This window comes from Ursus maritimus, unplaced genomic scaffold (assembly GCF_017311325.1).
Source record: "Ursus maritimus isolate PB19 unplaced genomic scaffold, ASM1731132v1 scaffold_9, whole genome shotgun sequence".
Taxonomy (NCBI): domain Eukaryota; kingdom Metazoa; phylum Chordata; class Mammalia; order Carnivora; family Ursidae; genus Ursus; species Ursus maritimus.
The window spans coordinates 19,319,582-19,345,550 of record NW_024427107.1 but is presented as its reverse complement, the minus strand read 5'-3'; the positions used below and the strand labels follow the sequence as shown (position 1 = coordinate 19,345,550).

The window sequence follows — 25,969 nt, the reverse complement described above, 5'->3', positions numbered from 1 at the left end:
TAAATTGAACCCACATTTTCCTGGCTGAATCTATGGTAGAGAATTAGCTTTTACAACATAGCCTATTCCATGAGTATCATATTAGATTATGTTTTTATAAATCTAAGTTCTAGGTATTCTCTCCATTATAAACATATAAGATAGCCTAAGAGCTACATCAGAAAGTCTAACTTGGCATGGTTTAAAATATGAATTGTACCCCCATCCTTTTATGGTTAATGGACATTGTGAATCATACTGAAATATGAATCTCCTAGAGCAGCAGCTACTCTGCCACCAGCACATCCTCTCATGCATCCAGCAGAACATGACATGCAATGGATTCCATGGTGCTTTCTCTGACGATGGACCAGGGCACATGGATGCATGTAAGCTGCAGGAAGGAGGAAGGGGCATCTGGCTAATCTTGTTACAAATGAATGGCAAATTATTTTTAAAAATACAGTAATGCAATACTTTTTATGGTGTTGAACAAAAAAAGTCTAAAAAGTCTAGGTCACTAAATTTAAAATTCTGGGCAAGGTGCTCATAAGTCTCCTGAAACCTATATACCCTCATTTTGTACAAAATGGCTCCAGATCCCCTGGTTCTGGAAGATTATACCGGGGATCACTCAAAGTTGAGTCACTGATGTCAAATGGTATAGAATAAGAACCCTGCTCTTCAAATTTAGACAAATACCAAATGGTAACTGATGGATTCCATCAGATTCCCTCTCTAGGAATCTGTAGATAAGATTTAGTGAAAGACATGATTGTAAAGATGTCTTCTCTCAGGCTGCTGTAACAAAATACCATAGACCGGGTGCCAGGTCAAGGTGGCTTCAAATCTGGTTCTTGGTAAAGGCTCTCTTCCTGGCTTGAAGACGATCACCATTTCATTGTGTGCTCACATGACTTCTTTGTGTGCATTTGGAGAGAGAGGTCTCCTGTTTCTTCTTCTTACAAGGGCATTAATCCCATCATAAGGGTACTACCTCATGACCTCATCTAAACCTAATTACCTCCTAAACATCATTGAAGGTTTAAGACTTCAACATATCCATTTTGTGGGAATGGCAAATATTTATTCTATAACAGTAGAAACAGAGAGGGACAAGAAGACCATAAATAGATGACAGGAGGAATTAAAATCCAGGAGCAAGCAAAAAGTTGAAGGAGTACCTTGCCAAAGAAGCAGATTTGGAGGAGTCAGGAAAGTAGAATGGTGTCTCGTTTGGTCCCAACACGGTTGTCGAGAGAAGCCGATGTAAGCAAAATAGTCATGAGCAATATTCCAGATGTCAATGAGACTGAACTATTTTGTTATTTCTTCCCAAACAACCTTATCTTAAATCCCCATTAGCTAAAGTAAATCCCACTAACGTTTCTAATTCTTATAACTTGAAGGTCCATGACTAACACAACAAAAAAAGTATTTTTCTTAAAAATATGGTAGGAAAGTAAACATATATGTGGTTATATTAAAGATACTCTGATTTGCTTCCCTCCTATCCCTATAATTGTTTTCTTCCAGAAAATCTTGTTTTAATTCTCATATTTATCTAATGACCCCATTCATCTATTTCCATAAATACTTGTGTGTATGGATAGTGAAGTATTTAATCAATGAGATAACTTCAAATCAAGATGATAGAGTAAATATATATAAAAAACCTGCTGCTTATGTGCACGGGCACATGCACACAAACTAGTAAGAGATAAAATACATTTAAAACATATTTTAAAAGATAGAACCATGCACAATACAAGATAAAACACGATCATGAACTTAAATGGAAAACAGTAACAGGAGGCTAAAATCACAACAGCTAAAAGCTATTTAGCTCCCAGCATCAGAAAGAGACAGAAGAGGTTGGAAAGGAATGCAAAATATCCTATTCATAAAACCAGGCTTACGGAGTTAGATGAAGGTGAATGAGATGCCCTATTGGTGAATGAAGGCTGGTAATGAGCAAAACCACTGGTGGTCTGTAGACCCAGAGATGACTCAAGGAAGCAGAGACAGCCATCAGTGAGAAACCCAACCAAGTGATCTGATGGCTGGGAGCCCTGAGCCTCCAATATAAGATCTTGCATTCTATTATATACTGGACACCCCAGGGAAGGGTGGATGATGGAAAGGGTGGATTAAACACCAGCAAACAGACAGGAGTAAGGAAAAGGAAGCGAGTTTAAAAGTTTAAAAACTTTAAAGTATAGGAATAAAAGACATGCCATGTAGGATCACCAAGCAACTGAAAATAAAATGGTAAGAATCCATCCAGCCAAAAAACAAAACAAAATAAAAACCCCCAAGACTTTAAATAAGTATATTTAAGAATCTCAAAGCAAGAAAAAAAAAAGATTTTAAATGTATATATTGCAGGGGGGAAAAGAGTTGAAAGAAAAAAAAAAGATTTTAAATATACGTATTGCAGGGGGGAAAAGAGTAAATTCTAAGAACATAGAGATATTTAATCTATATTGGACATAAACAGACAATTTGGTTAGTTGAAAGTAAGATCAAGAAATGAAAAGAGAATTGAGCTAAGAAAAAATGACATTAAAAGACATAAAAATGAGATCAAAGAGACATAAGAAGACATAGAGAATAGATTGAAAACTCTAGACGGGTGCCTGAAGGACAGGAGAGGAGGAATAGGGGAGAGTAAAGAGCCAAAGGCAGAGTGACTGAGCACCTCACTAAAGAAGAGCCATGAGTCTCAGGTGGAAAACATTAATTTTGATGGTTTTATGTTAAATGGTAGTTGAATATCAAGCAAAAAAAGAATTTAAGAGTTTCCAGAGATAAAGAAGTTTTACCTATGAAGGAATAGCAATTATAACAATTATATAGAGAAACAATGGAGAAACAGAGAAACAATGGAGAAACAACCATAAGTGGAAGGAAACACTAATCACTGGATAAACCATTATTCAAAGGGAAGGAAGTATTCAAGACATTTTCAGACACAAAAGCTAAAATTTACTACCCATGGTGTCTCTAAAGAAACTGTTAAATGGTTTATTACAGCAAGAAGAAAAGTAAATTGTAAAAAAAAAAAAAAATGTGAATTTCAAGAAGTGTTTTGTTTTGTTTTTTTAAATGGGAAAATCTCCTAACTTACTGAGATTCAAAGGAAAGTATTTTTTTTTTTTTTAAGATTTTATTTATTTATTTGACAGAGACAGAGACAGCCAGCGAGAGAGGGAACACAAGCAGGGGGAGTGGGAGAGGAAGAAGCAGGCTCATAGCAGAGGAGCCTGATGTGGGGCTCGATCCCATAACGCCGGGATCACGCCCTGAGCTGAAGGCAGACGCTTAACCGCTATGCCACCCAGGCGCCCCGGAAAGTATTTTGATATTACTGTTATGGAAAAAAAAAAGATGTATGTGGGCTGGAGAACATGGACAAAATGCATGCTTACTCTTAAAGAAGAAAACAGCTGTAAGCAGGTGAATAAAATCAACAAATTAATAAAAATATGAGAGATATGAGAGCACAATAAAGACAATTTCAAACCATCAGATTAGAAATTTATATTCACTAGAGCACTCAATATGGAAAACTGTCCAACTTTCGATCTTCATCACAAATTTCTTATTTAGTTCTGCTCTTAACCTGGGCTCCAACCCTCTCCCCTTTATTATCTATATAGGAAATGTGGCGGGAATGACAGCCATTCCAAACATATCCCCTTAAGGAGCTATAGCTCTGAATTGGATATAAGATTGCCACCTTTTCTTCTCTAAGAGAAGAGAATGCAAGTATGTAACAACTAGTGAGAAAGTGAACATGGGCAGAAGTAAAGATAAAAAAATTAAGCAGGAGTACAAAAAAAGTAATTGTTTTCAATTTAAAAGTATCAGAGAGAACTTTAAAGGGAAGTAAGCAAATAGGCGCTATGCTGGAAGAAGGAGTATTTGGATATGTTTGTGGGTTGTGAGTAGGGCAGAGTCTTCCCTGCAGAGGGAGGTGAGTTTATTTTGGAAGGAAGACTATGGGGTACACACACGGAATCTTTATGGAAAAAGAGCGAAACCCAGTTTAGCTGGGAGTTAGGGCATAAGATAAAAAAAAATAAAAAGATAAAGACAAAAATTATTATTTTTTTAAGCTGTTCTCACATACCTACCTTTAACTCTCCTTACTAAAATCCAAAAGAAGATTCCACTTTTCAGGACTTAACTGCTAACCTTTTGTCCTGCTGACTTGGTACTCAAAGAATCTAGTGTCACACTATAAGAATTCTCACATTTGAAGGGGAGAAAACTACTTGGACTAGAGATTGGATCCAGGAAAGAAGAGGGATCCACAGCACTGGGTTGAAGTAAAGACAATGGGCACTTGAGAGAGGAGAAAGGAAAGTGTCACCAAGGTAGCTATGGATAACAACTCAAGTGTGTGTTGGAAGAAAAAGGAAATTTTGGGAGGGTCTCAGGTGATGACAATGTTAGTGGAAAGAAAATCACAAAGGGTTATTATTAACCCCAAGGTAGAAAATGGAAAATCAGGAATGATACTGAGTTTCAGAGTGATTTACAGAAGCAGTGTACTATAGCTGAAAGAACACCGAATATTGATTTGGAAGCCCTGGGTTTATGTCCATCAAAGATATTTATTAGTTGTGTGTAGAAGTTATTTAAATTCTCTGGATCAAGTTTCATCATTTGTACAGTTGATATAAAAATTATGAGGACTGGTTTTAAACAAATTAATGTCTTTAAAAATTCTTTCTATAATTTAAATCTCTCTAGAAATGGAACATTTTATTGATTTTATTTTATTATGATGGCCATGCTCTTATTTTGTCTGTGCTGAATCTTTTTCTTTTGGTAAATGCTTCTCCCCAACTTCTCATGATTCTGTTGAAATTGTCAAATAAGGGATGTCTCTTCCCTAACGCATGGGTGAGCCCATGACCAAAAGTTAGTTAGAGATCTCGTCACCCTCATGCAGTGCCCAAACTCCGGCAGGCACATTACTTGGGGAGAGGTTAGCAATGCCTTTTTAGAGATTATCATATAAACCCTGAGGGACAAAGGACATAAGCTCTAAGGATATTTTAAACATGGAGCATTCAGGCACCAGGACCATCTACATGGAGCAGCCCAACAGAAAGTGAAATCTAGGGGTAAACAAGAGTTGTTGATAGAGAGAAAGAAAGATGAATGTAGAGATAGAGATGGAGATACAAATGGAAAGAGGCACAGAAAGAGAGGAATAGAGAGAAAGAGATTCCAGTGATATTCCTCTAATCTTCTGTTTATCCAAGTATTTAGTGACTATTTCATATAGGTCAAGATTATTTAAGGTGCTGAGGTTGTATCAGTGATCCAAGACAGATTTGGTCCCTGCTCTCATAGAGTTAAAATGCTAATGAGAGTGAAAGAATGATAAATGCTTTAACAAGGAAATGCAAGTTAAGCAGATTATGGTAGACCTTGAACCAACCATGCTGGGAGAGGCGAAGAGTTGTGAGACATGAGGTGATTTTTGATCAGTGTAGCTAATTAATCCCAGTGTCAGTGACAATCACAAAGCCTGTTCTGGAAAGACATGCAAACTCTTTCATTTCTTTCATACTGCTGAAAGAGAATATAATCTTTCACTCTATTAACTGTCAGTTCTGTTGCTGGGAGAGTTTGATCACATATATCCAATAGGAATGTCAAATTTAACATGTGCCAAAACTCCTAATTCCTCATCATCCTCAACAAGGCCCTCCCATTTTCTCTATCTCACCAAGGGCATACCATATTCCAGTTACTCTGGCAAATATTTGGAATCATCTGTGATTTTTCCCTTTAACTCATATGTATCACTGCAATCTAATGGCAAATCCTGTCAGCTCTGTCTTCAAAAGATTTCTAAGTCTAACAATTTCTCACCACCTCTACAGCTACCACCCTAAGACTAGGAAATTTAGACATATGCCTTGTATTCTCAAGATTTTTATACTAGAAGCTGGGTGAGTACATCAACTCAGTTATTCCTGCCTGCAGATTTTGATGAAATGACATAAGCCATATTTCAAGATACTGAGTCCATTTTTTTTTTTTCTTTAACATGAAATGTGTCATACTCTGAGTAGGATTTGGGCAATGCAAACCCTAGGAATACAACAGGCAGCCTACAGGACATGGACAAGTTCTTATTTTCATCTTCTCTTCCTTATATTTCTTCTACTTCCAGGTAGGGTTGGCTATGATTCATGCCAGGGCAGTTTTCAGACCAAAAACACTTTGTTCTGTTGGAACTAGAGGGTATTATACTAAGCAAAATGAGTCAATCAGAGAAAGAATTATCCTATGATCTCACTCATATGTGGAATTTAGGAAACAAAACAGAGGATCATAGGAGGAAAGAGGAAAAAATAAAACAAAACGAAATCATAGACAGAGACAAACCATAAAAGACTCTGGAAAACAGTGTGGAGATCCTTAAAAAGGTAAAAATTGAGCTACCCTATGATCCAGCAGTTGCACTACTAGGTATTTACCCCAAAGATATGCAGTGAAGAGAAGGGCCATATGCACCCCAATGTTCATAGCAGCATTGTCCACAATAGCTAAATCGTGGAAGGAGCCGAGATGCCCTTCAACAAATGACTGGATTAAGAAGATGTGGTCCATATATACAATGGAATATTACTCAGCCATAAAAAAGAACGATTTCTCAACATTTGCTGCAACATGGACAGGACTGGAGGAGATAATGTTAAGCGAAATAAGTCAAGCAGAGAAAGACAATTATCATATGGTTTCACTCATTTATGGAACATAAGAAGTAGGAAGATCGGTAGGGGAAGAAAGGGAAGAAGAAAGGGGGGGGGGTAACAGAAGGGCGAATGAACCATGAGAGACTATGGACTCTGGGAAACAAACGGAGGGCTTCAGAGGGGAGGGGGGTGGGGGAATGGGATAGGCTGGTGATGGGTATTAAGGAGGGCACGTATTGCATGGTGCCCTGGGTGTTATACGCAAGTAATGAATCATGGAACTTTACATCAAAAACTAAGGATGTACTGTATGGTGACTAACATAGTATAATAAAAAATTATTATTAAAAAAAGAATTAAAATTTTCACTGCTGGGGAAAACAGATGCAAATATAAAATTTTAAAGGTAAGAAAAACCTGCAATGTTAAAAATTTTAATTGGAAATATCAGTATTGATTCATGATTAAATAATATTAAATAATATATATGTAAAAAAAAGACTTAAATAATAGGAAGCAAACTGAGTACTGCTGGAGGAGAGGGGGGTGGGAGGATGGGGTAACTGGGTGATGGACATTAAAGAGGGCATGTGATGTAATGAGCACTGGACATTATAGAAGACTGATGAATCACTGACCTCTACCTCTGAACTAGTAATACATTATATGTTGATTAATTGAATTTGAATTTAAAAAATTTTTTAAAAAGAGAGAATCACTTTTTTGTTTCGGGTGGAAATCATAAACTGAACCTGTGTGCCTCTTTGTCTATTACCTTTGTTATTCCTCTCACTAGGGAAAAACAAGCAAACAAGCAAACAAAAATAGGAATTTACTATTCTTGTCCCTTGGCTACTCAGGTTTTTAAATGTATTCCTCAGTTCTAGGGTCAGGAGGGTATCCCAGCCCTTTTCTTTTCCTTTATTTGTCTTTAATTTATTTGATTTCCTTGGTTTAATCCAGAACCAAGATGCTCTGAAATATCAAACTCCTATCTCAGACAGACGGAATCATGGTATCGTAAAGTTATAAAAAGAAAAATGAAGTTCTTTAATTGTCTTTCTCAAAAACATCCAATAAGGGTTGCAGAAACTCATTGAAGACTTCAAGGGGTGGGGTGGGAGGCTCCTGGGTGGCTCAGTTGGTTCAGTGGCTGCCTTTGGCTCAGGTCATGATCTCCGGGTCCTGGGATTGAGCTCCAGGTCAGGTTCCCTGCTCAGTGGGGATCCTGCTCTCCCTCTTCTTCCTGCTCATGCTCTCTCTCGCTATCTCAGTCTCTCTCAAATAAATAAATAAAATCATTTAAAAAAATAAAAATAAAAAGAATCTGAGAGGGAAGGAACAGAAATCTTGGAGAAGAATCCTCAGGAAACTCTAAAATGCCCTTCAGAGTAAAAGACCACACCCTCTTTACGGGCACTGATCAGTGTTACAAATTAATTATAATGCTATCCTATTAAAAACAATTAAAGAGATCTGAATGTTTCAAGCATTATCTGTTTGGAAAGGTGCCCTCACATCAAACAATTACAATATAAAAGTTAATAAACATGAAATCTGCTAAGTGAATTTAAACAGTGTGTTTGAATACAGTATGCTGATTTTGGGGGCCACAGGGTAAATACCTGTAATATCTGTAAATAAAAATGACGTTAATCAATTTTTCCATAAGTTTTCAGTGATTAAATTCAAAATATAATAAGTTATAATTTATATATACTATATATATAAATATATATAAAAAATTATAATTNNNTAATTACGATCTTTTGTAATATAGGTCTATTAATGAAAATCTTGGGGGGCAGGATAACATCTTTCAAAATTGGGGCCCCCTTCACCAAAACTGTTAACAAATTTTCATCTGCTAATGCTGATTCTGTAATGAGATCTTATGTATTTCACCTTTGAAAATGTCCTTTCACATAGATAGATACTACCAAATACAAATATTAATTCACAAGCATATAAAACACAAGCATATAAAACAGCTTGGCATGATGTAATTCAAACTGTATTAGTTGTCATCAAAATGACTTTACACAATATAAGGTTTTCATATAAGCACCGTTTTACTTTGTAATATTAGGTTGAATTCAGTAGGAAACATTATCAAGTTCGAAGCAGAAGCTAATTTCCAAACTTATTCAGTGTCCAGTAATAATGGTTGAGGGTGATTCTTCTCATTCAGAAAACTTTTCATCTCAGCCCTTTGCTCAGGAAATTGCAAGAAAACATTACCACTAACAGGACATCAAACCGATGTGGGGTAGGGCGAGTCAGAATATTCAGCTTTTTTGACAAAAATTCATGGAACTGATGATGGTTCAGCCCACAACAGTAAGTAAAAATTTATCAATGACACTACTAGGTCAATAACACATGAGAGATTCAAACATTTTCCACAAAATACCTGTGGCTGTTCCAAGAAAACTATTATTATTATTATTTTTAATTATTTTTTTAAAAGATTTTATTTATTCGACAGAGATAGAGACAGCCAGCGAGAGAGGGAACACAAGCAGGGGGAGTGGGAGAGGAAGAAGCAGGCTCATAGCGGAGGAGCCTGATGTGGGGCTCAATCCCATAACTCCGGGATCATGCACTGAGCCGAAGGCAGACGCTTAACTGCTGTGCCACCCAGGTGCCCCTATTATTATTATTTTTAAGATTTTTATTTATTTATTCGACAGAGAGAGAGAGACAGCCAGGGAGAGAGGGAACACAAGCAGGGGGAGTGGGAGAGGAAGAAACAGGCTCCCAGTGGAGCAAGGAGCCCGATGCAGGGCTTGATCCCAGGACCCTGGGATCACGCCCTGGGCTGAAGACAGATGCTTAACGACTGAGCCACCCAGGAGCTCCCCAAGCAGACTATTCTTAGAGGCTAATTCTTCAGTCACTTTAAAACTGGTGTTGACTCCACGAATAAACGACTGAACACCAAGAGCAGCATCTGTCAACTCATCAAGTGCTGGGGAAACCAGGTAAAATCATTTGAATTCTTACATAATTGACTGTTGGTGTTGCTCCTAATGTCTCAACGTTTTGAGGAATTGTTCTTGCCGAAAGGCTACCAGTCTTACATTTATTTTTTCTGGACACACTTCTTCTGAGACAATGCTATGGGATTTTAAGTCACTAGAATCCTTTCCACCTTCCCCTCTCATCAGTTCTTGGTAATGTTGTTAAATTGTACACAGGTCAGGCATCAGGATATTGAGTGGAAAGAAGTAGGTCCACAAGAGTGTGTTGCTTTTGCGCACTTATATTGGGTGCTATTTCCAGAGAGGGAGCTTCTTTATAGAGTGTGCCCAACATGGATTTCTCTAAGTTGATCCCAGGCTGGCCAGCTGCCCTCAGCAGTAAGTCACAGCCTTTGTACGTGTAGAGAAACCAGTAGTCGCAGCAGGTGCGTTTAGATTCAGTAGCTAATGCAGGTGAAGTTCTGCGGTTCCTGAGGCTGGGCCTGCAGCACCCAAGCAGCAGTGCTTGAGGGCACTGGCACAGGGCCCTTGGACATGGTCCTGTCTGAGTTAAATTTTTCAAAACAAAAATTCTATCCTTCCCTTAGCAGTTTTAAGCTCCAAAAGAACAATTTAACTTTAGGTTAATGAGAAAAAAAAGTCACAGGCAAAGAATGAAAAAGTGGCCTGGGTCTAAAGCTTAGGGCATCTAACCTGCTAAAGCCCAGATGCTAGAGGATGGGAGTAGAATGAGTACCTTTCTCCTTCGTATCAGATAAATGCCGAGTTTTAAATCTATTTAAATCTATTGCTGTTGTGGAGTTTTTTCCCTCCCTCCCTCCAGTCAAAATGAAGGAATTTGTATTAAATGCCTTGTAATTTACAATAGGAAAAAATTATTTTGTAATGAAATTGGGTGATGTATTTGTTTACTTTCATTTTAAGAAAGCGATTATGAGGGGTGCCTGGGTGGCTCAGTCGTTAAGCATCTGCCTTCGGCCCAAGGTGTGATCCCAGAGTCCTGGATCGAGCCCCACATTGAGCCCCACATCAAGCCCCACATCAGGCTCCTCCGCTATGAGCCTGCTTCTTCCTCTCCCACTCCCCCTGCTTGTGTTCCCTCTCTCGCTGGCTGTCTCTCTCTGTCAAATAAATAAATACATAAAATCTTTAAAAAAAAAAAAGAAAGCAATTAAGAGTTTTACTTTGTAGTAACTCGTATAGTTATAGCTGAGTGTAGTACTGGGAATTCGAGGAATGTTATTTGATTCCATGTGGGTTTAGATTTCTGCATTAAATTTAATGTAAAGCTAAAGCTATATGTAGATATAGTATAAAATATGACATTTCAATTTTCATGAAAAATTTTTTAAATTTAAACAAGTGATAGCCATCCCACTTTGTCCTTATTCATTTTTCTTTATGTCCCTTCTGCTCACCTTTCCTTCCAATGGGAACTTGCTGAATTCAAGCCTTCTAAAAATAGTTGGGAAAAAAAGAAAAAAATGCCCAGGAACAAAACCAGAATATAATGTCTGATTAATTATGCAGATGTCCTCAGGTCAGCTAGGAAATCCTCATATAGACAGTTTGAAATTAGTTCACACTTACAAGACTTCTCATTCACCCCTACTGCAGCATGTCATCACCAAGCACGATCTCCTTCTGCTTTATCAAGTCGATGCACAACCAAATCCAGTATTTTAATGTCATGATGTTTAGGAAAATGAGGAACAAGTGTTGGTACGATAACATGAAACAAATCAGTTAAAACTCGGCAGGCTATTCGAAACAAATTTCCCCTAGCATTCTCATGCTAGAGTTTCTGAGCGTGTCGCTGTATGTTCTCTATAATCCAATTTCTTTTAAAATGGCTTTCAGTTCTTTTTGTGTGTGCACTATTGATGTTAAGCATGAATGAATGCAAACACTTGCACCATCAAAAACAAATAGCATTTTACCACCCGGAACGCACTGGCAGGAGTCCAAGAAAACAAGATTTAACTCTCAGAATGGCAGTGGGTGGACAGAATTAATGGGTGGTCTTTCCAGAAAAATGGCTTATAAACTTCACCGAAATAGTAATTTGGTGCCTTCGTATCCACATTTGCCTGCTTGCTATTGGTATCTTAGTTGTTATCTTACCACAAAAATTCAGGACATTTAATAAAAAATTTCATTTGAAATAAAAATTTTACAAACCACTATTTTTTAAAACCACGGAAGTGTTGCTGATAATTACTGATAACTTGCAGTATTGACCTACTGACACTTTATTTTTTAGTTGATAGTACTTAGTGTGATTCCTAGAGACAAATGAAACTTCTTTTGCCTATACGTTCAAGGATTTGTAGCCATATCAGTGGAATCTTCTAAAAGTCAAACCAAGATACTCAATGAATATATTAAAAATCTACTTTGTAATGAGTAAAATCACCAGTTATAAGGGCACCACTACACCCTACACAGAAAATTCTTATTTACTTAAAATTGCTGTTTTATAATGGCTTCTTTACTTTATGACCTGAGGGGAAAGATGAGATGTTCTGGGTTAGAATCTTAATATATCTTGGTTGGTCAGATCTCTACTAGCCAACATTTTCCCACTTCCAGGTGATGTCATCTCTTTGTTTAAATCACACCAATTGCAGCAATGCCTACATCAGACCAAGACCATCAAGCGCTAGAGGAGTAACACTACCCTGGAATAATTTTCTTGCTTGAAAACACAAGCTTTCTTTCATCTGTACTTTCCCAACCATGTGTGAAGGATTTATGAAAAAAAAAAATCTATAATCTTCTTATTTCTTGTAACTGGGCTAATCAATAAACTTTTTGACATTCTTGATATTTTAGTCACCTTGTCCCACACAAAACTTCACAGAGCAATTTAATGTGGGCTGAATTCTTCTTTTCCTGATGTCTTGGAAAGTGGAAGTCTCTCCAGTGGTCACATGTATCTTATATCCCTCAATCATTCCAGTAGAATGTATCAGTCTCATTATAGATGTGTCTTCCCATCAGGTTCTGAATGAGAAGGGCTCTGTGGCCTTGGGCTGAATGCCCTCAACTTGATAAGAGGATAATTTTCTGGACATATCATATGCAAACTCACTTCTAGATACTGTGACCCCAGAAGTGGCTCATAAGTGGTACAGTACCTGAATAAAAGATGGAGAAAAATGGCAATCTATAGAGAAGACTACCTCTTAACTCTAACTTGTTCATTGATGGGTTCCTTGCAGAAACTCTGAACATCACTTAAGTTTCACTGATGCTCCACTGAGATTATTAGTACCTTGCAGCTATAGTATTATTTCACAACAAACCCATTAAGCTCACTTACGTATTTTACCTCTCCAGTTCTATGGACAAAAATGATTTCTTGAGCTTGAAACTTGAAGAAACAACAAACAAACAACAAAAATATTGCCACCCTACGCCGTTTTATTAAATACAGAAATCCTGGAAATGGACATATTTTTTTTCCCAGTTAGAAGCCTAAGGCAGGAGAAAATTCCAGAATGTCAGAAAAATGAGGCTCTTTTTTTCTTTAATACCTGAGCACTTTAATGCAGCCCTCTCAAAAAGATGGGGAAAAAACTCGAAGCATTTTAAACTGCTTAAGTATTTACATGGTAATTATTCCAGTGAGTGAGAGAAAAAGAGGAAGCCCCCTGTTCCTTAACAGTCTTGCTCTGTGAACAATTTGCTAGCTGCCTTTGCATATATTATTCTGTCCAGACCTTCAATTGTCCTTAGAGGTTATCTCCAGGATTGCAAGAACTCCATTTCACAGATGAGGGACCAGATTTTCTGAATATTTGCATAATTTTTCCCACAATGATACACTAGGTAATTTAGGGTATGTAAAGATCCCTTTGCCAGACTTCAAAGGATCTTGTCTTTCTATTTTACCTTTGCTGTAAAGCCTTGAAAAGTGTTGGTAATTATATGCTACAACTGAACATTAATTCTCCAAAACTTTCTTATCTATTAGCACCACACTGTCTCCAATCCAGTAAGATTTGGAATTAAATACTGATCCCCAAAAGTCCAAAAAATCTAATATCCTGTCTTCCTCTATAAAGCCCACATTATCTCTTATTCTCTTCCAGGCTGGGTACCAATATCCAGTCAAGAAGAGCAATGAGAATGGGCACAGCTCTCTAAATGAAGCAAGCATTTCCTCCATGCTGGTCTAGTCTGCAGCACTGGAATTCTTACTGACTCACTCTCTCTGTGTTCTGAGTGATCCCCTGGTCATTCTAAACCTACCAGCTGCCTACCATAAACTCCTGTACATAGCCCTGAGACAGCATCGTCTGCCTCTTCTGGGCACCAAAATCTTCTCCTAGTGGCCTGGCTAGGTACCTCAGCCTGCATTCCTCTAGTCCTGATTCATTGCTTATCTTCAAAGTTCCTACATTTCTACAAATCAGAGGTTACAAAGGCCGATAGACTTAAGACAGGTAGCAGAAGTGAATGAAGCTAGACAGACAAGCTAACGTGAACTAGTGCACAACTGTGCGGTCTAAGGGTCAGGGGAGGAAGCTGCTACTGTGTCATCATCTGAGAAGGTGGGCCCAGTGTTATCACCTGTATGGACTTTTAAGAGAAGACAGAAATCTCAATATTTTATGTAAAATTGGTAACTAATCCAGTGTGTGTGTGTGTGTGTGTGTGTGTGTGTGTTTTAAGATTTTACTTATTTATTTGAGAGAGTGAGAGAAAGAGAGAGAGAGAGAGAGAGCACAAGCAGGGGGAGGGGCAGAGAGAGAAGCAGTCTCCCCTAAGGGCAGGGAGCCCGATGCCCAGGACCCGGGGATCATGACCTGAGCCTTCACTTAACCGACTGAGCCACCCAGGCGCCCTTCAATGGTATTTTTAAATGTTATAGAGACAAAACAACTGGACACTGCCCACAGGTCCTCCAGTTTATGATTTCTGCCTCAGATAATTGCTCAGCCCTGGCTTAAAAAGTATAATTTCCATTCTCACAGTCTTTTTTTTTTAATTCTCACGGTCTTAAAAGTCCTACTTGCAACTAGTAGAGGCAAGCCAACAATATAAATTGATGTCTGAAAATTAATTATGGAAAAATTTGATTACCACATCAATGCATTACAAAAGTAGTATAGGGAGATACCACATCAATGCATTCTAAGTAGTATTGGGAGATAATTCTCCATGAGTTTCTCATGCTACTACATCTTGTGAACAAAGACACTGACAGCCGTTGTTTCAGACAATCTCTTCAGGGATGTTTGTACTGCTAACGGACTTGGAAGAGATACAAAGTCTCCCTCTAGAGCAATGCTAACTTGCCATTATAAAACATTCAGTTTTCCTAAACTCAGGGTTCCTCGCTAGTACTACAACCTACGATCCTATTTATGTCATTCTGTGAAATTTGTGGATTGGGGGACCAGTGAAAATGACAACACTCTGGCAATTGTTACTGTCGTAAATGCTAAGTCCTTGGTCTCTGACAGCCGTCTTCTGCCAGCATTCATAAAACAGTGGCATGTAACACATTCAGCTGCAAATAGGGTAAAATCTCAGGTTCTTCAGAGTTCTTGGCAACTGATAATAGTTTTTCTTCCACTCTGAATTCTGACTATGGTAGCTCTCTAAAATCCACACCCTAGGGGTGCCTGGGTGGCTCATTCGGTTAAGCATCTGACTCTTGGTTTCAGCTCAGGTCATGATCTCACCGTTGTGGGATCAAGCCCCACATCAGGCTCTGTGCTTAGTGTGGAGTCTGCTTCAGATTCTCTCTCCCTCTCACTCACTCTCTTTCTCCCTCAAGTAAATAAATAAAATCTTTAATAAATAGATAGATAAATAGAAAGATAGATAAATAAATAAAATTCACAGCCTAGTGTCTTCTTCCATACTATTTACCACATTTCCTTGAATTAGTATATCCCTATCTTGCTTTTCGAAGTACAACATTGCCTATTCTCCATCGAAACAGTCAGGAGCTCCCATCATTTCAAACACCCAAATCTCTTCCTATCTTATTGTTTCTAAGTATTTGAGGCTTCCATCTTTGCCTTCAGACAATAGCTTGGTGCTTAGCAATAAAATAAAATGACGAAGAGGGAATCAAGCTATACTACCTGAATTTGAAACTGTGTTTTGCCATCTACTTGCTGTGTTGTTACTTTGGACAAATTATTTAACTAACTCAAGACTCAGCTTCCTTATCTATGAAATGAGGATACAATAGTAATTAACACCTAGTGTTATTTGAGAATTAAATAAATTTATATATTTAATGATGTGGTACATAGTGAGAAAGCAATAAATGTAATCGATTATTTATTCAATTGAATATCTCTTCAATAAATTAGTTAAAGGCTCAACCTTAAATGCAGGTTATTTGCGACTTATGGTCTAACTCTATTATTGGCAAGCTGAATGGTGAATAATTCAGGGTTCGTATGTGCTTGGTCCTTTCTCAATTCAAATCCTCAGCAGTTTAGAAACGTATCATTTTCCTAGGCTTTCCCTTTTGAAAAAACCATCTTCTACAAATGATATGAAGGACCAAATACTAATCCCCCTCAAGTCAAATGGTAAATGAACAAATATACTGTTAAAAAGAAACCACAGGGCCATAATGGAGCCATTTAAGTTAAGGCCCCACGTCAGTAAACCAAGACTTAATACTTAACCTAACTGCAGTTTCAACTCTCCAGGACTGTGTAACCTTTAACCAGTCAACATGGGAATTTCCTGGTCAGCCCTAGGAAGTTTACTGATAGACCCCTTCCGTTCCACCCAGGAGGGCAGCCTAGCCTTAAACAATGGATTCTTTGCTAACAATTCCCCCCACAGCTCCCCACCCCTCCCGTACCTTTGAAAATCTTTCCTTTCCTGTTGCTCTGTGGAACTCTTTTCTGTCTGCTACATGGGATGCTGTTTGATTCAGGAATTATTTGATAAAGCCAATTAGATCTTCAAAGTTTACTCAGTTGAATTTTTGTTATTTAACCATACTACAAAGGTTTTTCAAAATTGCCAAACAACTTTCGCATAGATAACTCTGTACACTCAAGATAACTAAATACCATCATGTAAACAGAAGTTGTCTTCTTTGCCCTATCAAAGTCAAGTCACCCAAATATTACTTGTCTGAAGCAATGTTTCCATTGATGCTTCCACTGTGCTGTGGCATTTCTAATGGTCTCAAATAACATCCTTGCTTTTTCTAAGAGGTATCCTTTCTATTTTTCTAAGCCTGTGACAATTAAAATAAAAATTTCAAAAGGGTAAAAGGAAAGACTACAAGGTAAAAGAAAGACTAAAGGTAAAAGAAAAGCTACAAGAATCTGATTTGATTTTCCTACACTCCCTCCCTCCCTATTGCCAAGCAGCTAATCCCCTCTCAAACAGTACAATAGAACAGCTAGACATAAAGAAAAGGAGATAAAACTGGCCAGCCAGTGCATTGTTCTTGCTAATCTGCACCATTTACATAAGGGTTAGAAGGCTTGTTTCATCATTTAAACAGGCTTAAAAGCCTCTTTGCAAATGAGATTTAGTTCCTACAAAAGAATGAATTCTAGCTATTTGGTGAGTTTCTGCTAGACCAGCACTGGAAGCTGACTTGGCAGTAACTTAAGCTACTTCTTTGGCCACATACAGTATATGCAAAGATTGCTTCCAGCTGCCAAAACTGAAAAGTGTCAAGCTGATTAAATTCCTTCCAGGAGGTGAACAAGATGAGGAGCAGGTTAAGAGGCCAATAATATCAGATCTTAAACTATACCTGGGCAAACTTGTCTTTATGCAGGTGCTTTAAAAGTGGCTTTGAACCTTTAGAGCCCTTGGAGTCTTCCCTTGAAAGGGAACCAGTAGGGCAGACAGCAAATGAAATTCAGAGACAGAAAGACTTAAAATTTCCCCAACTGTGTAGTGAGGACAAGCTAAACTCTTTGATTCATTGTTGGTCTGAGTGGCATTGGAGACAAGGTTAAACTGCACGACTAACTCCTTTGCCAATTGTTAGCACAAAAGACAATTTGAAAGAAATCATTTTTTTTTAACACAGAGGAGTTACACCCTTTGCATCAAAATCTTAGATTTTAAAAATTAAGATTATATTTATATACTATACCTATTATTTGTTTTACCTGGCACACCTTGAACAGATGTTCAGTGTGACCTTGGCCTGAGGTTCAGCAGGGTGAGTAGCACGACCTTGGTTAAATTTGCTCCCAGAAGGTACAAGGGTAGTTACTCCCTCCATTCTTAAATCATCAAGATCCTCTGTAACAACATAAACAATTGCAGAGAAAAAATTAGCCCTAATAGAATTAATAATATGTTTTCAGGTATCTGCCAGTATTTAAGTAAAACATTGTATTTCCACTTTGCAAAAATATTACCTCAAGTATCAGTTATCTTTCAAATCATTTCCCAATATAGTTGGAGACATACATAAGAAGAAAAATGGTGAGAGGCTGAATCCATTTAGACAATGGGCAGACCATCATCTATGACTACAGAACATGGATCTGCCACCTTTCCGTAATGGTTCAAAGAAACCACACCAAAATCTCCGCTGCAATTAGCCCCAAATGGTCAGGACTTGGTCAATTTTTGCCTTTGCTTCCAACTCAGAGCCAACCAAAGAAAGACATGTAGTCTTCCAAACTAATTATATAAGATCATTTGTTTCTAATTAGCTTGCCTTCACAGCTTCCCCATGCAACAATCTCTATTAAGAGCACATCTGAAGCCATCTCTGTTTTCACTCTTAACGTTTCCTTTTTGTTTTCATGTGGGAAGGACAATATACTTGGATAGCCATGCCCAATGTTCACTGAATCCCCCTCCTATTTTTCCCAGGTCCTCAATCAAGACTTCAAGATCTAAGTTTCCCCTGCAATCCAGTCTTGATACAACATATACATGATCTCCTGCTTTATTCAGAGGACAAGGACTCTGTTAAAATGGATTCAATTTATTTGTTCTTAGTCTTAGCAAAAGAGGGACATAAAGTTTCAAAAGATAAATTACAATTTTGCCAAAACATGATCCATTATTTGAGGTTATAGCCTATATATGGAAGGAAATTACGTTCTCCTGATAAGACCATAGACTATCCAAACATCTTAGACCCTTCACAAAACAATCAAGAGTATTTCTGGTTTAACTGGATATTGTAACCAACAAGTGTCAAATTTTCCTGAGATTGTGACAACTTTTAGTTTAAGTCATAGACAGGCTTTCTGTTACCTGAAGAAGACTTGTCAATAGACTCCTTCCATAGGCAATACCAACTAAAATCTTTTCATCTACTTGCATATAAGCAATCTGCGCAAGCCCATTGAGTTTTAACTCAATTTCATGGGAGTCATAAAAGCTCACCACATTTACCTGGTTGCAAATCTTCTTCCCTTTATTTTAAAAGCACTAACCACCACTTCGAAACTTGGTGCTTTTGCTGAACTAGTTACACAGCCTTCTCTCTTGATCTTACGGATCTGTGGTCCTCATACAACACAGACATGACTGCTATCTGAGAACACAGCACTTTTCAGCTCACTAATTAGCCTTTATGAGATTCTGTTAGTGTCTCATCCTCGCATTACTATCTACCACTGCAACACCTTGATATGCCGCTGTCCTGCCCCTACTAGAAGAAAACCTCATGATTTTCTTAGCTCAGTAAGGGAACTTACTATACCCCATTCAGTTTCTTCGAGGACTCCCATTGAAAAGTCTGGCCTCATGTTATTTGTTGATAGATCATACCTCAAAACTTCAAACTGGAGCAGAATACACTATTACCAATTTAAGCTTGATTTTGGAATACAACCCTGTATGTGAAGTGAAATTAGTCTAAATGGCAGAATTATTGCACTTACTTGAGCTTGTCAACTAGACAAAAGACCACAGAGTAAATATATACACATACTTTAAATATATTTTAAAGTATATATATATATATAATATAAAATATGAGTTTGGGATGCTTTGGAAACAAAGGGGTCAACCCTGTTGGAACCCCCATTAAAAAGAGACAAGGTGTTTAAGATGATTTTACATGCATTCCTTCTTCAAAAGGAGGTAGCAATTATAAAAGTTGGGGCTCATGAAACAATAAATAATATGGGAGCTAAAGGAAATAATCTCTAGCAGATCATTTTGCCAAACAAATGGCCTTAACCAAGGTTTTGATCCTATCTAAACTCAAAAGATAAATCCTTAAAGGAATTCAAAAAGACCATTATAAAATATCAACATTTAGTCCCTCATTTTGAAAAACATAAAATGGAAAAAATGTGGTTCTGGCTTCATTTATATAATCGCTGGTACTCTCAAGACAGCTGCTTGGTGGCACTATATGGTTTCAAATGTATATTAGCTAAATTTCTCCATGAAACTACTCATCATAGTACAGATAAATTGGTTATTATCTTAAATTTACATGGCTGGGTACACTTTAAAAAGACAGCTGAGGTATTTTTTAAGTCATATGAACTTGTCACCAGCATAATTCTAGAAAAACTGTAAATGTGGGACATGGCCAGAAACCAAAGCTTCAAGGACCCTTTGAAAACCTTCTGATGGATTTTACACGGCTTCCACTTTCCATGAGATTTCTGTTTTAGTTACTGTCTGTCTATAGAATTTCAAGATGTCTTGAAACATTTCTTTGTCTAAAAGCTACAGTCTTTACAGTTGCTAAAAATCTGCTCAATCCTGTGTTTCTAACCTTGGGAATATAAGCTTTTGTATCAAGTGACCAAGGCACACCTTTCACAAGAAATACTATAAAAGAACTCTGTAAGGTATTACCCCTTATTCAGAAACCATGTTGTTCTTACCACTTACAAACTTCTGAAAAGGTGGAAAGAATCAATGACGTCCTTGAAATAAAACTAACAAAGCTTTCAGAAACCCTTGAGCTCTTTTGGTCAAAGGGACTCCTACCCTTCCTTAAAGCAGTATGGTCTGCTCCCTCAGGGACACGTTGTTTGCTTTGCTGTGAGCTGGCAACTTCAAGGCCCACGTGTTTAAGGATTTTACCTAGGATACTATATTCATGCGCACAGACATCACAAAATATTACAGGTTAAGGGTACATTCAAATAGTCTTTTTAAAAGGCCTCTTCATGATATCCAACTATGAGGTTTCATGTTTTGGAAGATATATTAGGGAAAAACTGCTCTTGAGGCTCATTGGAAGGGATTCTATCAGCTATTGTTAACAACAGATACAGAATTAAAATTCCTTAGACTAAATCCTTGGGTTCACATTTCACGACTAAAGAAGCAATCCAGAATCAACCAAATTGGAAGCCTGACCTAACAGGGGACCTCAGCTGAAGATTCTCAGAGATTCTCTAGAAGCAACTGATCTTGCCAGTAGACAGATGACCTAAGACTCAACTTTAGAATAATCCACTCAAGATGGTGGACAGCTCCTTCACATGATGCTGGATCAAAACCTCTGCCTAATTCTTATTTTGTTTTTATCTGCTTACTTACAATCATTCCTCATTTTCTAGAGACCCCTGGTCTCTATGCCCATGCATAATGGCCCTTTTTCTTTTATTTCCCTCTAACTAAAATTTGATCAGAGCATAATCATTATAACACCAATCTCAGATTATCCCAGCAATAGCCTTCAAGCTTCCTGATTGCTAGATATACTATTCCTCACTAGACCCTAATGATGAAAATCTAAGGGAAATTCCAATCTATGGGAAATGAGATCAAAGGGAATTATAACCAATGGTGTTTTCACTTGTACCTACAGGGACAAATGACCTTAAACAGATCAATTTCTGACTCTGCTAGTGTCCCTTTCTTACAGAAAAAGAGAGGGACGTTTCTAAGTTGATGGGCCAATTATTTGTCATCTGGACTAAAAGAAATACAAATATGTAAGCCAGCCAATGTAAAGCCTTTGTTCTAACTTCAAGTCATGAATAATTCTCTTTTTCCTGGATATCCATGTGTTCCTACCGGTACTATTTCCTTTACAGCTGGGATAACTAGTCTTGCTTGTCTCACTAATATCTCATGCACTTTAAGAACAGTATTACAAAATTATCTGTAACAGACACTCTAAATCTATAAATCATCAAATCTAGAAATTATAATTGAGAAACAAGCCCCCAAATGACGCTACCCTTGATTATTCAAGCACATTACCTAGAGGTTACCAATTCAGAATTTACACAAACAATCAAAGCAGTGTTTCCAATAATAAGAATCATACAAACAAAAGACTGTAAGACCTTTTAACTTTGGCAGAAGCTATAAAATTATACCACTTATAATCTAGATGGAATATAAATCAGTCTCCATTCCTTGGCAAGAGTAGTAATAGACAATTTAGATTTCTTGTTCACTAGTCATGATGGTATCTGTGCCACTGCTAATACTTCTTGCTGTACTTGGCTCAATGAAACACATAAGTTAGAGAAGGCTATATATCATCTTAAGGAAAAAAGCTATTTGGCTCTGTAAGATTGATCTTTATGACCTGTGGGATTGTTCTCTTGGTCTTGGTTGGACATTCAGGTTTCTGGTTCTGAAGCATCTTAAATGGACTTTTAATTATTCTTGTTTATGTCACAGTGGTCATGATACCGTCCATTTAACTCTATCAGGTTAATACTTAATACTTAGTGCAAGTTTTAAATGCTTCTGTCAGCCACTTTCTTATCAGATGATCACCATGATGATACAACATCAAAAAGATTAAGAAGCCCTTGTGATACAATTGATTATGGAGACAAGTGAACAATCATCAAGCACTGAAGATGTGGATCTTTTGGCCAACTTCCTGAAAGGAAAGAATGACTAAAAGAGGGGACTTAGAGACTGAACATACAAACAGACAGTGGAAAGATCATATAGACATTAGAACACTATCCACAACCTCTGCTGGGATCAACCAGTGAAGCCTCAGAGCAGTTAGCCCCAAAATATTCAGGACTTGGTTTATAAAGGCCAGGTTTCCTCCTTTTCTCCATTTCCAACTCAGAACCATTCAGAGAAAGTCATATATCCTCTCCAAACCAAGTGCACAAGGCAGTCTGCTTCTAGTTAGTTTGCCTCCAGGTTCCCCATGCCGGGAACTTCCAATCAAAACATACCTCAAGCCATCCATCCATCCCATCCCCTCCCCCAACAAACAGTAGAATCTCCTTGCCAGAATTTTCTTTCTACTTGCAAATTAAGGGGTATTTCATAAGGCCTTTTGAAGATAGCCGAACCACCCTATCCCCATCTGGGTATCATCTTTTTTTCTAGCTCAGAATAACCATCACAGTGTGGGAGAAAAAGAGAACCTTAGAATGAGAAGCCTGCTAGAATTTACTTGCTGGTTCATTGGAGACTTTAGGGTGCTGTAAGCTAAGTACCTCAGCAGCTGTGGTGGCTGTGAAGTGTCCTGTGCAGCTGTGATGATGGTAGTGCAATTGGCTCTTGAAATCGTGGGAGAAGGCTTACTCTGAGAAACACTCATTCTTTCATTTCTTACCAATATTAGTTCTGCACAGAAGGTCAATAAGCTCCTGAAAACTACGGAATACTTGCCAAGCTCTAAAGGGTGATACAACTATAAAGATTCCTGCATCCTGTTTAGTCATGGAAGAATACTAATAATCTATGTTTAGTTTTCAAAGGGAAAAAAAATACAAATCTAGGTCTCCATAGCTCCATTTCCTTAACAACTTTACTATAGGGAGCAGGTGTCTAGGATTAAATAAATCAAAAGAAGGAAACAGAAACGCCTAAACTTTAAAAATTTTGGAAAGTTTACATAAATTGAAAGAGAAAGAGAAAAACAAATTAAAGCATTGAGAAGGATTCTGTCCAAGGAATTTTCAATACCGGATAAGTCAAGGGAAGAAATGCCGAGCACATTTTCTAAATATAGAAAACTTGGAATCTGGGAACATCAATGGTATCAACGTTTCCTTCTTCTTTTCTTCCTTCCCTCCTTCTTCTCTCCCTTGCTCACTCTTTTTCTCCCTCCCTCTTTCTCTTTTGTCTTTCCTTCCCCTTCTTCCTTCTTTCCTCCCTCCCTTCCTTCCATCCTTCATTTTCTTCCCTCTCAGCCTTTTTTCTAAACACAATTTCTCCAAGACATTCTCCATGATAGGCAGCCCAGTGTTATAGATAAAGTCGATATACCATATACTATCTTTGTGGTAAGTAGATACAAATTCAGTCTATTAAGGAGAGACTCTAGGCAACTAGAAATTTCTTTAAAGCAATCAGGAATACATTTTTCATCAGAGAATCTCATGATTCTTAAGACAACAGTGGTAGAGAAATATTATGTTAAAATAATCTGATGGGAATTTTAAAAAATATTCTTGCTCTATTTTGATACTTTGAAATCTAAGTATCTAGTGGATGTTAATGTCTACTTAAGAAGGTAGGTAACTGTAATAGAATGTGATTAGCCCTATCCCAGAAACAAAACATGCAAATGTTTTAAATGTTATGGAAAACAAATAACAAAGCAACAAACTGAGGTTTAAAAAAAAAGACAAAACTCCTAGATATTGTTTATTAGCACTTGGCACTATTTTTTAATTATGTAGAATATTTTCAGTTCTCAAACTGAAATCTGAATGATAAAGGAATTATTAGAAAGCTGGATACATTAAGTAAGATGTGAGTAAAAGAATACAGGCCAGAACAGGTGGCAAAGGACTTTTTGGAAGGATGGAAGAACATGAAAATGCACACAGATTTAAAAGTACATAATATTTTGGGGAATGTTACTCAGCTATTTGACTATAACCTGAAATATATAGGGATGTCAGGATGCAACACTGGAGAAGAGCTCAGCCTCAGATAAGGAAGGGTGATAAAGTGATCAAATCTATATTTAAAAAAGATAACCGCAGGTGTATTTATTTAAAAAAAAACCAATATTCTCAAGTTCTACAAAATTTTTAGAAATATTCTTTTTGAACATAGTCATGTTACAATCTCTATAATACAGAGAGATATATTATATGTAATACAATATATAATTTTGATAAAATACTCTTCACTGAAATGAATACATTCAACTATCATATTTAGTGAATAAGTTCATAAATATATGACTCATAACTATAAATGCATTTCTCGTTAATTTGTTCTTACATAAGAACATACAACTGTACATGCAACTAAATATCAATAATATATTTGATATAGTTAATATAATCACTATATTTAGAACTGTACCATCCAATTCATTAGTCATTAGCCGCATGTTGCCATGGAGCACTTAAAATGGCTAGCTTGAATTATGATATGCTGTTAAGAGTAAAGTAAACACAGCACTTAAAAGACTTAGTACAAAGAAAATAATATAAAATGCCTAATTGATAACTTTTATATTGACTACATGTTGAAATAATAATAGTTTGGGTATACTGGATTAAATAAACTTTATTATGAAAATTAATTTTACCTATTTTTCCTTTTTTTAATGTAACTTCTGGAAAGTTGAAAATTACATATGTGGCTCCAATTTGTGCTCACATTGTATTTCTATTGGACAGTGCTATTCTAGAACATATACTTCATGAATATATTAATAAAAATTATATTTTTAAATAAATGAAACTATGCTGTATCTTATAGCTTTAGACTAAATTAACATGCCTTAAATTGATGCAATAAGAACACAGTCACTGAATATATGCAAGAATAATATTTCTGTGACTAATATAATCATATTCTCTGACTCTTTTCAAAAGATTATTTACTTTCAGTACTTGCTACCCTGCTAGCTGGTTTTATTTTTTTCTTACAGCCCTTATCTCTACATGAATATATATATATACGTACCTGAGTATATGCACACACACACATATACATACACATTTATACACAAAAGACAACATACATACACCCCGGCAATTCATTTAGTTTTTAAAAATTGTTTCTTTTCTGATAACCTCAAGATAGGAATTAAGTATTTCTCGTTTCCTGACTTAATCTCAGTGTTTTAGAAGTGTACCCAGAACAGGGTATTCATTGATATTTGTTGACTACAGTACTTTTTTTTTAAAAGGATAGCCCTGAGTTCCTGTGAGACTTTACTAAAAGCACTTATGAGACACCAGTCTCAAGGGAAGACTTCAGTATAATCTGATAAATTCGGTTAGTTATTTGACAAACTTATCTTTTATGTGGAATTGGCTTTTCGAAAATGGGTTTCTGAATACATTTGTTGCACTTGCCTACAGCCCTTCGGAAAAGTAAAAACTGAAAACAGGGAGATGAGGCAGGAAGGAGTGTCTATCAGAGTGACTG

The 25,969-nt window shown here is 37.1% G+C and overlaps 1 protein-coding gene across 1 annotated transcript in view; it reads right to left on the bottom strand.

The window, feature by feature from the left end:
* Positions 1 to 25,969, bottom strand: part of CUNH8orf34 (chromosome unknown C8orf34 homolog) — a 353,639-nt gene that overhangs the window by 106,371 nt on the left and 221,299 nt on the right. The window contains 1 exon segment of the mRNA XM_008710771.2: positions 17,812 to 17,947. Within this exon segment, the coding sequence (XP_008708993.2) occupies positions 17,812 to 17,947 (136 nt within the window).